Source organism: Mya arenaria, chromosome 5 (assembly GCF_026914265.1).
Source record: "Mya arenaria isolate MELC-2E11 chromosome 5, ASM2691426v1".
NCBI classification, from domain to species: Eukaryota; Metazoa; Mollusca; class Bivalvia; order Myida; family Myidae; genus Mya; species Mya arenaria.
This window is the reverse complement of record NC_069126.1, coordinates 27,178,230-27,191,136: the sequence shown is the minus strand read 5'-3', so window position 1 is coordinate 27,191,136 and position 12,907 is coordinate 27,178,230. Positions and strand designations below refer to the sequence as shown.

Here is a 12,907-nt window from a genome sequence, read left to right as displayed (position 1 = left end):
TGTTTCGATTTAGCTGAATGCAAGGAGTGTATGCGCTCCCCTGTAGCGTGAAAGGAGGAAGTTACCCGCTTCACTTACTGTTCCGCTACACGCATGACTGCGCACTCGTTTTGAAGCTTTTAATGTATGACGCAAATGAAGCGATTAATTACACCCAGCTTTATTAAACATTTAATTTAAACGATGATGTATACTTATTAACATGATTTATTTACATGTTGATATACATTTATAGACAAATGTCAACTTAGTATATAAGCTAATATAAATAATCATATGATTTCGTTTTTTATGCATCTCGTGTACATGTTAATTAATTACTTTCAATCAATAAAATTCTGAAATGAAGGGTAGGGGGTGCAATAGTGTTTGTCAACAGAATTGTTCGCATCTACAAATTGTGATAATCAACATAGATATAACATATGGGGTCTGGGGTCATGCCCCTCAGAAACTATTGAAAACAATCTGGTACATTCTAGGCGTTCTGAGGTGCCTTTTTTAGTACTAGAAATTTGACAGTTATAGGATCATATAGTCAAATACGCATACTGCAACTTTGGCCGATTGTTTTGATTTTTTGTCAGAATCATGTGGATTCAGCCGCGTACTCGCGCATAGGCAGCTACGTCTGACCGGAAGCTAATAAAGTCCGTCCGTTATATGAACTAGAGGACTCAGTTAAAATGATAATGTTAAACTTCTCAGGTATAATACGAGTACCAAATAAACTTCATACCTTGAATGCTACTGTTTCAAAACCACAATTATGTCATTCATTCAAAGCGTTGGAATGGTTTATGAACAATAAAACAATTTGGGGATTGTTTTTGCCATGTGTTCCAGTTTAAAAATAGAAAAAAAAACATTTATGAAACATTATTGATCACGTTTACTAGCCGAACTTCCTGTATCGAAGGCAGGCCATGACCGCTTAGCTACACTTCATGCATCTCTGCGTCTTATTTCATTCGTACTTTGGTCTGCGTAGTTGCATTATATTTTGGCTAACAAGTTGTTATTTTGTAATTTGTATCTAAAGACTATTCTGGTTTATTGCCGGATGAAATATAAAGTAAATATTTTGAAATCATTTTCATACAATTTTGCATTAAGTATTTTTAATACAAATAAGGGTGTCTTTCCCTATTTGTTATCGTTTATTATAAGTTTATAAGGAAGTTGCTTAAAAGTAAACATAAATACACGGGGACAATTGCCGGGTTGTAGACAAGTTTTAAATTTAATGATGAACATATCCACAGAAGCAATGGAAGCATATCCTCCATACGGCAATTATAAAATGATTAATGTTTGTCGGTGATTCATCTATATATTTCCATATTGTTATGGTCTTAAATATAATAATATCACGATTAGAATTATGAAGACAATCTTGATTAAATATTTTTTTCAATTCTTTATCAGAACTATTAAAATTTAGGGAAAACAGCGTTAAATCTGCTGAAATTGCACACACTTTCATCTAAAATACCCTTGTAATTAATTGGTCATCCAGTTTAGAAATCATTCTTCGTGTAGATTTTTGAAATGATGGATCATTCAGTGCAAATTTTCCATTACTCAAACCGGGAAGTGTTAATCTTTATTACGTGTTATCTACAAATCGTACAGGTACAAACAAGCATTACAAAGTACAACAAATTTAACGTTGAATGAAGTTTCAAGCATAAATAGACAGCTATACAGCCAAAAAAATGCCAATATTTATAATTTGAAATTACGGAATATTGTGTTTTTTCACATGGTATAACGACTGTCTGATCGGATATTTGGGTTTGGCTGAATTTTCGCATTCCAAAGCGCATAGTTTTGATTTGGAACGATTACAAGTATTAACAGATATGCTACAAATGTGCCAATACAGTACACCCAAAACAACACCCTGTCAACCACCGCGGCTATTCTCTGCCACTCCACAACGATTAGTTTTCGAAAGTAAATTTCACTTTTTATATCACCTTTTTTTGGTGAAAAGTCTCTACTAATGTGACACGGTTTAACAGCTGTAGTTTTAACCCGTTTTGGTCTGGCACGTTTTTCAAACCTTTCACGCTTGGGTCCCGCTTTCCTTGATGCTTCGAGAGTGTTATTATGCTCTTGATGGCTACATGGTTTGGGGACCTCAAGCTCAAAGGAATTAGTCTGCGGGGAAGTGGCTGGGTACACTTCATCTCTTCTTAACCAAATAACTTCTGCTTCTGGACCAGCTTCCGGTTCAATAATATTTAATGGTGTAATTTCATTTATATCGTTGTCTTCCCCTCCAGGATTTTCTGAGCTGCTATGGCGTCGACGTATGGTGTTTTGTCGAGAAATGGTGTATTCATGAATCGAGGACAATGCCGTTTCTCTTGTGCGACGCATGGAGGTTTGTCTTCGATTTTTGAAGGAAGCCTTTCTTGTGTCGATTTCGGTATCATTCTCCTACGAACAAAGCAAATATCATATCACTCAGCATAGCACGACTAAAACTTGTGTTTACATTCCCAGGATTCCCCGATCATATTATTATAATTTAATGTTGGAAGTATTTTATTTTTAATACTCAATATTATGAAATTGTACATATCGTATGCATTTTTATGATATGTTAAAGGGACTGGCTTATGTTTTTGTAAAATACACTTTTTATATTGAAATAAAGAGTGGCAAACCATGAGGAGTGTTACGATTTAGATACTGACGGCTGGACCCCTTTAACTTATGTTGATATATGCTTAAACAGTGTCCCCGATTTTGAATAGCGTTAGTAACTCGATTCAACAAAAATGCATAGAGGTAAAGTTATCCTTGTGTTTGTGTATGAGTCCTTGTGGGAGTGGGGTTTTGTTGTAAGTTTTTTTAATTTCCCTTTGACTGTTCGCTACCCAATAAAACCAAAATATTATTTTATACTTTAAATGTTGTTTTTCTGCAATTTTAGTATCAAAGAGTAAAATAATTATAAAATAAGTGTTTTCATGAGAATTATCAGGAAAGAAATACGGTGCCAAAACATGAGCGAGTCCCTTTAAGTTCGGTATTTTACCAGATTGATTGAATCCACAAGACGCTCAAGGTCATGCCGCATTCTCAGCACAAATGATATCCATTTCAGGGCAAGTATTCGAACCACTTTTGGCGCCCTCCGAGTTTTAGCTCCTCTGTTGTAAAGGTTGATGACCATCACAGCCATTATAACGGACACCGAGGTCAAGGTCATCACAACGCAGAGATATATGCCTGAAATATAGTACGTCAGTATTCATTGAAACTATAACAATTTCTTTGGGAACCAACAACTGCGATATGTAGAATGTAGAGGGTTTGAATTGTCTCAATGTCAAGCTGCTACATGGCAAAATGAGAATTACAAGTATATGATGCACCAGTCAATTGTAACCACGGCCCCCAGGTCCGGGGAATTGCGGGGACTTTCGATCCAGCCAAGCCCGGGTAAAATCCCCGCCCTGCGGAGACGAACTGCTGGTCAAATCCCCACCAAATGCCCCTGCACCCCTAGGTAAGGCCCATTCCCCACTACTTTTGGCGCGAAGACAAAACCACCGCATTCACCCGGCACTGCGGGCCATCTGGATTGTAAAAACACAGCCCATTTCCCCGGCCATCCCCGGTATACCCCCATTTGCTGATGTTTGCTAAAATTTAAAACTATTTTACTGATATGTTGTCAATCAAGGACACTTAAAGATGTCTACAAGAAGTAGGAATCGATTTCAAACTTTAAGACCTATTCATACACGAGGGACTTAAAGATAGCAAGAACTTGTCTTTTCTGTCAGTGTTATTACCAGAAGCTTTCAGTACGTATTTTATGTTTAAAGGCACACTAGATGCAAATGTAATGTTATCAAACAGAAATATATCCGGAAAAAAATGATAACCCATCAATGTGATATCACGGTTGAGACACGAATTCCATTTTATAAACTAATATTTACCAAAAAATACCAAAAAACATTTAAGCCGGCAACAGGTATCAGACATGGATCCTTTTGGTCTGTGGACGGGCGCTTTTCCACAAGATATGTAGAATGTAGAGGGTTTGAATTGTCTCAATGTCAAGCTGCTACATGGCAAAATGAGAATTACAAGTATATGATGCACCAGTCAATTGTAACCACGGCCCCCAGGTCCGGGGAATTGCGGGGACTTTGACTTTCGATCCAGCCAAGCCCGGGTAAAATCCCCGCCCTGCGGAGACGAACTGCTGGTCAAATCCCCGCCAAATGCCCCTGCATCCCTAGGTAAGGCCCATTCCCCACTACTTTTGGCGCGAAGACAAAACCACCGCATTCACCCGGCACTGCGGGCCATTTGGATTGTAAAAACACAGCCCATTTCCCCGGCTATCCCCGGTATACCCCCAGACCTGTGGGTGGGGGTGTGGTTACAATTGACTGGTGCATAACATTAGTGAATTAACATCCCTTGTAAAAACTACTTTAATTTAAATACAAAGAGCATATTTTGTGGAGTTGTCGTCATTATACGCTATTTCCAAACGAGAAAACTCAACTAAGACAGCAACATGACTATTGCGTTTATTCTTTTAATCGTGTAAAGGCATGTGTTATTGGCCTCCTTCTAGCTAAGCTCGCATTGACAATTCTAGGACTGTATTTGCCGATTGACCATCGTGTGTCTATTCCATTTAAAACAAAAATAGCAAATTGCTGCAAGTGCAGTCAAAGAAGGTTTATTTATGAATGATTTTTTTCTTTTATCTAACTTATAAAATGAAAATCCTTACCGATCAGAGGTACAGCCTCTGATGTTGCGGGCACCTCCTCAGCGATAAGCAACATAAACATCGAGAAAGCAAGGAATACTGATAGACCCAGCGTAATCTTCTCTCCGGAGGTTGGAGGCAACCAGAATGTCAACAATGTGAGAATTGACAGCATAATGCATGGTACAATGATATTGAAAATGTAGTAGAACGTCTTTCGGCGAACGTACAGCGTGTATGTCAAGTCTGGATACAAGTCCTCACAACAGGATTGAGTTCTGAAACCCTTTTCGAGGACAACAGAAAGCAAGTCCCATTCGCTGTTGTTGACATAGGTGGAGAGTTCGATGGACCTGTCGTCGTACATTGTTTCATAATCAATCCAATCACCGCTGTAGATCCAAGAACCAAACCTGAAGTTAACAAACTATGTTTTTAGATTATAAATTATCAAACAGTAAAATGTCAACACAGTTTTATATTGAAATACTTTTTTACCTAGACAGCTGAAATATGTTTCACTCAAATGTGTAAAAAACAATAAAAAATACAAAAAAAAAACTTAAAAACTTGGAGCAATGTTTTATCGTCATAGAATACAGAAAAACTGTCTTATGCTAATTTAAGTGACTCTCAAGAGAAACCTTATCAAAAAGGTAAAAAGTATTGCAATTAAAAGGTTTGGGCCAAGGAGTGAAATATTGTTTAACCACAAAGTTTTTTGAGTCCGTTTTCTAAAACAGCTTAACCTTAATTCTTACTTCAGAAAGCACATCTGATCATCAAAAGGAAAGTATGTGATATCCACTTTGCAAGAGCTCTTTAGTTTGACGGGTACGGGCCAAAGGATTGTTCCGTTATGGTTGACCAGCACATACGTCCCTTTCATGAACCCAGTAGATCCGCCATCGGCACTGAAAAGAGCCCGTACGGAAGTTGAAAAACAATAGAATATAAATGGAATGATAATTTTGAAATATTCGTGTGTTTTGTGTCTATGTGCGTTTTTGCAATTCGTTTTTTTTATTTGCGTGTCACTAGTCTAAGCTATATCGTTATGGCTAGTGGTTTAGCTAATCGTTACAGCTCGGCAATCTCCGGCAAGCATCGGGATAGATATCTGTTGGTTAATTACCGAGACGTTGATGGTATAGCGAGTGTGGTTGTTATTGTAGTTTCATATTCATATATATGCGCAACCAGTACCGTGAAATGTTTAATCAATTACTATCAAACATTAAAAAGCGGCGTAATAGTTACTAAAGTAAGAAAAACATTTTTTCTAGGATTAAACTGAGTTGGTCGGTGGATCCACATCGAAATTCCGAATGCAATTTAATAAAACATTTTCTGATGTTTGTTGAAATTTAAAACTATTTTACTGATATGTTGTCAATCAAGAACACTTAAAGATGTCTACAAGAAGTAGGAATCGATTTCAAACTTTAAGACCTATTCATACACGAGGGACTTAAAGATAGCAAGAACTTGTCTTTACTGTCAATGTTATTACCAGAAGCTTTCAGTACGTATTTTATGTTTAAAGGCACACTAGATGCAAATGTAATGTTATCAAACAGAAATATATCCGGAAAAATGAATAACCCATAAATGTGATATCACGGTTGAGACACGAATTTCATTTTATATTTACCAAAAAATACCAAAAAACATTCAAGCCGGCAACAGGTATCAGACATGGATCCTTTTGGTCTGTGGACGGGCGCTTTTCCACAAGACCATAATTTCATACATCTGTTAAAGCTTTTATGAATCCTATAGACACAATTTGTTATATTGGGGGAGTATTTGAAAACATTGAAGCGACGGTTTTCGTTTAAACAGTTATTTTTATGATTAAAGTTATGTTCGACTTGTTTCGCTAACACCTGTTCAAAATGTCTAATGTAAGTAGTAATTAATTTGTTTATTCGTAAATACAAACATATACTGGGTTCAAAAATAGAGTATGTGCCTTTAAATGCTTTTAAGCCTATGGAATTTATTACTCTCGCACTCAATTCATATTAAGAGTCTCCACAATTCCAATGATTTTCTTTATCTCTAAAGTAGATGTTGTTATGAATCTGGTTCTATTGAACGCCATTTTAAACTGCACTCTCACAGATTTACCGTTTGACAACTTTTTTTTATTTTTTGTCTTGAAATGAGCCGGGTTTTGCGTAAATATCAACAAACCAGTGATATAAGACTGCTGACAAAAGAGCAGACCGCAGATTTTCATATTTCAGTTCGAAAATTAATGTTTTATGTCTAAATACATTACTAACGGTTGAAGAAAATTGCATAAAACATCAATTTTTGAACTTAATATATGAAAATCTGCGATCTGATTTTTGTCAGCAGTCTAAAATCACTGGTTTCCATACATTTTCGAATGAATTGGCACGTACAGAGATAAAAAAAAATAAAAAATAAAAACAAAATGCCAAAACGTTCAATCTGTGAGAGTGCAGCTTCAAGTTATAACTTATAATATAAGATTATTCGCTAGTTTTTGCCAGTTGTTCCGTAAAGCTGGTTGCGTCACATATTTCAAGAATCGGCGTATAACATTTTTGGGTTATAGAAGTCAGGGAATATTTGTGTAAGGTTAGACAAAAAATCGACGATATTTCTGCTTTCGAAACTGTACATGATTTGGAAGATTTAAAGACTTTGAATTCAATTGCACAATAACGATATCACATATAAGAACATAAATTACCAACTTAATGGTGTATGCTATTTACATAAATCTTTCAGTATCAAAATAATGATATATTTCTCACTTTGAATAAGTCAGTAGCATGTTATCACGTCAAGGGAAATCAACGCTGAAACATTTAACAATAATCAAAACCAAGTAGCTGCGAATAGAATGATACTGAAATTAAAGTTAAAATCGTGCTCAGATTGATAAAACATTTGAAGCGGCAGGGATAAACCGGAGTGCCTATAATGATACCAATTTCCCGTTTAAAGTGACTCGCTCATGTTTTCGTAAAATGCACTTTTTTTGTTTCACATAATGAATTGTGGCAAATCATTAGAGTGGTAAAACTGATACACTGAAAGCTGAAACCCTTCATTAAATGTTGATTAATGCTCAAATATTGTCCACGATATAGAAGTCCACGATTTTGAATAGCGTTAGTAACGTGTTTCAACAAAGGCTTAAAGGATAAGTTACCCTAATGATTGTATATGAGTCATTTTGGGCGTGTGGTTTTGTTGTCAGTTTTCTTTTTTCCTTGACTGGTGTGGGTTCGCACCAAACTAAAACCTGAACATATTATATAAGTTTGATTAATTTCGGTATCAAAGAGTTATATAGTTATAATATAAAGTGTTTTCAGATGCATTGCAGTTAAACAATAGTCAAAAACATGCGAGAGTCCCTTTAAAGACCAAACAAACAGCAACAAGAGACACCGCGCTTCAAGACAACAGCTTTCGTTTTATAACCGGAGTTTGATAAGTTGAAACGTTTCAGCAAACACTTCGACTACCCTGTTTCCAGAATAATGTGTTGACGGTGCTCAGTCAGACGTCTATATTGTGAAAATGTTTGTCGAAGTGTTTTAAGAAACTTAACTCTCAATCAAACTCTGATAAAAGTCCGAAGGCGTGGCTCCGTAAGTGGCGTTGACTGCGTTATGTTCATTAAAAATGGTGAAGAAATAGTTAAGTTATTTTTGTTTAAAGTCTTCATTCGAAGGAAAATGTTGCCTTTCGACGTAGCATTTATGATGCAATTTATCACGTGGAATACACACAATGGCCTTGGCAAGGCCAGTGAAAAATAAGATCTCACTGGGAATTTAAACCAGTTTGTGAGCGCACATCTCCTCACACTTATTCCAACATATGAGCTCACAAAATGTCTTCCTTTTCAATAAATGTTTATAAGAGTATGAGGATTACAACTCTAAAATCGGTTTAACCCTGGTGGCTTCCATTGTTTTGTTGCTAAGCGATTCAAAGCGGTTTTCCTAGTATTAACTGATAAGCATTAAAATGAAATTGATGTTTACTGCGTTTGTGGTACAAAGCGTTTCTTCTTCTTCAAGATAAATAATTATACTTATATTAGCTTTGATTGTTCTGCCTTTAAACACAATGATATTTGAAATAGTGTTTTTGACTGGTATTCAAAATTGGTCTTAAGTGGATCTTAGAACGATGTAGCTCATCGGATTACTTGTTATAAAAAACTGACCAATAGAATGAATTAAGTCGATGATTTATGATCATTAGATTAACTTAAGTTGAATATTAAATACCACCCCTGGTACGATTTGGGTTGTTGGATATGTCTCTGAAGATTCAAATGTATAATCAACAGTATTTATGATTATACGTTGTAGAAGGAAAAATGTTCGGGGCTAAGCTTCGACCTCGAGGAACCGCCGGTTCTCGAAAGACCGCCTGTTCGAACGACCGTAGTTTTACTGTAATTGTGCAGTTTCCTTCCATTGGTTAATGACAAGGAGTGTATTGCATCATTATTATATGCGGAGACACAATGATATCATTTATAGATGATTGGTAAACCGAGCTGTACTTGAAAATAAGGCCGATATTAAAGAAACAGCCTAGACGTCAGATAAATTAATTGAAATGTCAAAGACACGTTTACTTATGTGTTGTTGATCCTTGTCATCCAATGATTACAAAAAATGTTTCTTTGTATTAACAAGATGTTTTATTAGTATTATAAAACCTTGGGGAAATAAAAAAAAAACAATTAATTGCACTGAAACTGTGGTTTATTTAGCTAAATGGGGATACAGTATTTAATAACAGAAAGTGAGATGGGGTTTTTCATTCGGACTGCTTAAGGAACTCACTATCATCACTTTTTCAATGCTTTTTCCAACTGACCAAAAGTTTATCATTCATATTGTTAATGAAGAAACTGCATTTTCTTTTTGTCCATTTGTTTTCTCATTTGTATCAGCGAAATTATATTGTAAAGTTTATCGATATTTAACGTAACATATAATGTTGAATGATATTCATTAGGTGTGGTTTAAACGATCGGGCAGAATCAGAGATCACTAAATATATCGTGCTTTTGTATGAGGCTGTATGTCACGGGCATCCATACTTTAGTTTCGCAAATCGAAATCAGGGGTGGTATTCAATATGCGACTTTAGTTAATCTGATGGTCATGCATCATTGACTTCATTCACTCTATTGGTCAATTATTAGTAACAAGTACCAAGACCAATATTGAATACCTCCCCAGTTATCGTCAGAACGACTTTTACACATGATATTTAAAAGAATAATGCGCCAGAGTTACAGAATGTGACACATAGGTTATGCAGTTTAAAATTATGTGAATTCAAATACGTTCATAAGATTGCAACGTTTATGTGAATTTGAAAGCAATACAAATAGTTTAAAATAAATTTAGGTGAGGAACAGATGAATAGATAATTATATAATAAATGGAAATATGTTGACTTAAAGACCCGGTCATACATTACCTACAATAAATAGTCAAAAGGCCAATATAGCTTGCCATTACATCAACGTTACACTAGCAATTAACTTACGAGATGAAAGCAATGTTTTTACATCATAGTTCATATAGATTTATCAGTTACTGTTATGAAACTAGTTTATTGTATTTTTAAAAAATCCAAACTATTTTTTGGATTCGATGTTTATTATTGCCTGAGAAATGAATGGTAAAAAAGAAAGACAACTCACGATTATCGAGCCTGCAGCCTTTCAACGCTTTAAGAGCTTTCATTACTCTATCTAAATCGACCCTATAATTTAGCTTTCACAGCAGCGAATTGTATAACATTTGTACTTTTTTTGGTTTGATTAAAGTTAGACTAAATGTGTATTTATTAGTCAATATTTATCCAAAAACTACTGGTGACTAATCAAATTGCGTATGTAAGCAGACTTGCTAATGGATACTCTGTGGATGATAACTTATCCAATTTCGTATTATTTAGCTTTATAAATCTTCGGCACTTAGATTCGGAAATTTACTTCCAGACAGAACTCCCACATGGGGAAGCATACATTGGATTTCGAAAGCACGATTCTCTGAAAACTAAGCAATTGTGACAAAAACATCAACCAGATGATGTGAAAACATGGAAAACGGGCATGTCATGTACATCTGACAAGACTGGTTCTGTTTAGTTTGTAAAATATAATTGCGAACTTTTCCTTCTTTTTTCAATGTTTATGTAAACATTTATGTTACAACTAAATCGTATAATTCGGCTTAACGGCGCACAATATAGCTTGATTCAAATATTTTTCTTTCTTTTTCTTTCGATGCGTTATCGTGTTAAACCCACTTCACTGAAATGATTTAAACAAAAAAAATATTTGTGTACAGATAAATGATATGAGCCTATATATTTATTTATATTTTTAATTTAAAGCTACGTGGCCTCAAACACCCGTGTTTAAAAGCGCCATAATATCGCTTATATTTGTTTTATCTGTACACAAGTCATGTTTCTGTAAAACAAACATTGATCATAGAAGACAAATGAGTAAAACATTAAAATGCATTCAAATAAAATAGGAAAAATAAACCTTTTGCATTAAACTTCATTGCGCCCCTTTAAATGAAAAAAAAATTGTCCGGTTAGCGCAGTGGTTAGTGCACTCGCTTCTCACCTAGGCGACCTGGGTTCGATTCTGGACTTGGGTGCATGTGAGTTTGGTCTGTGGTCACGAAGTTGGACAAGTGGGTTTCCTCCGGGTACTCCGGTTCCCCCACAACACAAGACCTCACTCTCGCGCAACATCGTGTCAACGAGAGTGATTAATATAAGTTGCAATAGCTTGTTTCACAATCGTTGTAAAATTAAATATGTTTAAACTAATGAAAAATTGCGTCAATTGAACAGCATGTTAATGTTTCATAAACATAAAGCGTTTCGCTCTTAAACAAGTCAGTGAAAACACAATCTTGAAGTCAAGGAGATATTGCCCAAAGCATTTTATATTAATCGTCCCATTTTATACCATAAGTGTATCAATAAAGCCGCATTTCTTTGTATTTGTATAACCATAGCGTTCAGCAGATATGCAGCAAAAACGAGTGTGAATCATTTGTATATACATGTTGCTTTATGTGTGAAATATATATGTGAAATATGTATGTAATGTGTGTTTCGGGTCGTTGACCTTTGTTTACATGAGATGTAAGTAAAGACATTTATAAAGTTTGATTCTTTAATAACCCCAACTACATGTATGTAACTCACTTGTTGTAAATGAAGGTATCCGGAAGCCAAACATTATTGGCTGGTATCCGGATTGATTTGATGTTGTTGTAATCCTCCGGGTCCCAGCCTAAATTGTCGTCAATCCATTGCTAAAAATAGAAACTTGAATCAAAACTAATGCTTAAAATAAAAGCAATGAAACCAATCTCTGTAGACACGATGATTAGAATACATGATATGTGTATTTGGTAATTCACACTGTTTATCACTACAATGTATTGCATGACATTCCTTTACTCTTTCGGTGCACGCAAACTAAGGTGGTAATGTAAAGCAGATAATGTTATGGAAAGTTATGCATTTTTTATGCAAAGTTGAAATGGCGAGTCTAGATCAGTAAAATCAATCGGAAGGTCTCGGACATTTTCCACAAGAACAACCTCGGATGTATTTGGGCAGTTTACAATGTTCATAATCGGTACACTTTAACTACGCTGCAAGTAGATCGCGTTGTTATTTTAATTTAGCAGTTAAACTTAATGAATTTACTCTTGGGAATCTTAATTATGTTTGCAACAATACACTTCACTGGCAATTTTTATTTTTTTATTTTTACGAACTACTTCTGATACCCCGGCATATAGCCGAGTTTTTTTCGAAGAAAATGGCCTAGGATTTCCAAATGCAGTTAGATTCGAGGTGATATTTAAAATGTACTCTTACTCCCAAATAAGATTCATCACATACCAAAAAGGATGGATGGATGTCGAAAACATTGGTGCTTATGAAGGATACCGTGTTTAATTTGTAAGAAAGGTGCAGAAAACATGGTATTTCTTCTTTATGAGACTATAGTAGATCACAGTCAATCTTTTAGCACTCACCAATCATTTTATATGTTTGCGTGTTCAGCTAATAAAATCACGGTTACAA

The 12,907-nt window shown here is 35.3% G+C and overlaps 1 protein-coding gene across 1 annotated transcript in view; it reads right to left on the bottom strand.

Moving 5' to 3' along the window:
• Positions 1-1,630: 1,630 nt before the first annotated feature.
• Positions 1,631-12,907, bottom strand: part of LOC128234277 (neuronal acetylcholine receptor subunit alpha-5-like) — a 38,072-nt gene continuing 26,795 nt past the window's right edge. The window contains exons 5-9 of the mRNA XM_052948426.1: positions 12,014-12,123; positions 5,518-5,670; positions 4,778-5,169; positions 3,053-3,246; positions 1,631-2,448 (exon numbers count right to left, since the gene is read on the bottom strand). Coding sequence (XP_052804386.1) covers positions 1,762-2,448; positions 3,053-3,246; positions 4,778-5,169; positions 5,518-5,670; positions 12,014-12,123 — 1,536 coding nt within the window. The 3' untranslated portion in view covers positions 1,631-1,761. The remainder of the gene's footprint in view (positions 2,449-3,052; positions 3,247-4,777; positions 5,170-5,517; positions 5,671-12,013; positions 12,124-12,907) is intronic.